At 41.9% G+C, this 2,229-nt stretch overlaps 1 protein-coding gene across 1 annotated transcript in view; it reads right to left on the minus strand.

The window, feature by feature from the left end:
- Nucleotides 1-750: 750 nt before the first annotated feature.
- The window catches only part of LOC104127871 (ATP-binding cassette sub-family F member 2), a 27,116-nt gene continuing 25,637 nt past the window's right edge, over nucleotides 751-2,229 (minus strand). The window contains exon 16 of the mRNA XM_035896056.1: nucleotides 751-1,703. Coding sequence (XP_035751949.1) covers nucleotides 1,566-1,703 — 138 coding nt within the window. The 3' untranslated portion in view covers nucleotides 751-1,565. The remainder of the gene's footprint in view (nucleotides 1,704-2,229) is intronic.

Genomic DNA, 2,229 nt, shown 5'->3' on the forward strand with positions numbered 1-2,229 from the left:
AATCACTTATCTGTGGGTTGCTTTTACTCCATCGGTGTCTGTTAACTTCCGAGCACTACACTGTGAGTTATTAATTTAATGCAATCTAGACTTTTCTGCAGACCTGAGTTGAATGGCATTTATACCAATCTGCATTGTTTCCTCAGAAAAGCCACCTTCTGTCAGACCACTGCTAAAAGCACTGAAAAACACTGAAAAACCTGAACGTTCTGCACTGCCTATTGGAAGCAGCTCCCCTTGTGACATTTGTCCTATGGATGACAGCAGCACTCACAACTTGGATGGTCCCATTGGAAGAAAACAAGGAAATGCTCTGCTCAGAAAGTCAGAGCCACAAAGTCAGCTACGTGAACTTTTCACATGACTGGTGCAGCCATTCTCATGTGTCAGTGGTAATTAAAATGGTAACTCACGATCATAAGAAGCTATTTGGTTTGATTTGCTACCTGCTTTAGTACCTTTTAATTGTTTTAAAAATACATTTTTCATGTATTTCATTCAAGCTTTTGTGACACAGGGTGAAGTTTAAGCACCGACTTTTCTGAAGTTTGTTAAGAACAGAAATAAATGTTAAACTAATTTGAGTTGATTAGTCTTGTTTAGTTAAACCTGCAAGGAACAAATAAGTACTTCGTAGTCCAAAAATCCTAAATTATTGACTCTCATTGTTAGACCCATAAAATGTGAGGTGAAGGAAAAAGCATACACCCAAGCCCCCCTGTTGTAGCGCACACACTGGTATTTCACAGATCTACATTCTGTCCCTAACTTCCAATCTGCAGAACCCTTTCAAGTTGTGTCTGTCAACAACAAAAGCAGCATGCATGGCTTGCTCCCCCTTCTGTCACTGACTGGAAAACCCAGCATTCACTCTGGACTAGCAGAGGTTTCCAGGTGTGAATATCCTACTCACTGCTCTGTACCTCCAGAGCTCAGTACCCACCACCTCATGTTCTGGTCATGACTTCAGCAGTACTCAAGAACTGAACCTTCAACCCAGAAGAAAGGGCTCTGCACCCTTATTCAAAGCTCAGCACTAGCTGATTTGCCCCAGCTTGGCCCAAGAACTACTACAGCTCACAAAACAAGACTGTTCTTCCCTCTTTATTGACTGATGGATTCTCAGGCAGATCTGTTTATTACACTGTTAAATAATAGTTAAAAACAAACCAAGGCCAGAGGAGTTTGAAGTGAAGTATCTAAACTGAAGCAGAAATTGGGAAGGAAGAGGCAGGAGAAGCTGGGCTGGGGTCCCCACTTCTGTATCGCTGCAGCTCAGACACCCTAACGGCCACTGCCATGACCCCAGACCATTGGATTCCAAGGCCTGGCTTAGATGGGACATCTTCTAAATATGGAAGTGGTTGCCCAAATGGTGCCAGATCAGGAGAGAAGAGATCTGTCCAGATACAGAGGTGCAAGGCAAGTCAAGGGGAAGCAGTATTGCAGCAATCCTAGAACACAGCCACATAGATAGCAGCAGAGTCCCGTTCCAGTCGGCAGATGGGCGAGTCACGCTGGCCACTGTCAGTCTCCAGAGAGCACCTGACCGACTGCTCTAGAGCTCACACATTGTGGGTCTTTTTGGTGAGCTGCGGATCCTCATCCACAAGCTTTGACTTGAGATGTTCCTTGTAGGCGAGGATGTCACCTTGCCACTTTGTGATTGTCTGCTTCTCACAGACCCAGATCTCCTGTGCAACCTGAAAGCGTACAAGGAGAAGGAGGTGTTTACAGTACAGCATTTTATAATTTTACCAAAAGTATAAAGTTAACCACAATCTATTCTCTGAAGCTTGGTATGAAAAGAGTTTAATAACTTTCACACTTCAACCACTAAAGAAAAATATTTGCAGTGAAATATCTTACCTGGTGTTTTCTGCAGAATTTATAAAAGATTTTACAACTAAAAATCCTTGAGCCCTCAACATTTCTTTTTTTGTACATGGACTAAGAAGGAAAGCCCTTCCTGCTAAATTGGGAATTGAAGAAAGTAGTTCTTGACCTGAACGACTTGGATATAATGCACTGAAAAATACAATTATACCTGAACTTACAGGCAAAGCTATAGCTGATAAATCAGCACCTGACAGTTGTGTGGACATGGTACAATTTCCTTCACCTGTGCAGACTGAGTTATAAAAAAAAAAAAAAAAAAAAAAGGGCTAGAATTACTCCAGAATCTTTTTAAAAAAAAAAAAAAAAAACCAATTTAAGCCCCCCAAGTGG

Source organism: Egretta garzetta, unplaced genomic scaffold (assembly GCF_000687185.1).
Source record: "Egretta garzetta isolate BGI_Z169 unplaced genomic scaffold, ASM68718v1 scaffold786, whole genome shotgun sequence".
NCBI classification, from domain to species: Eukaryota; Metazoa; Chordata; class Aves; order Pelecaniformes; family Ardeidae; genus Egretta; species Egretta garzetta.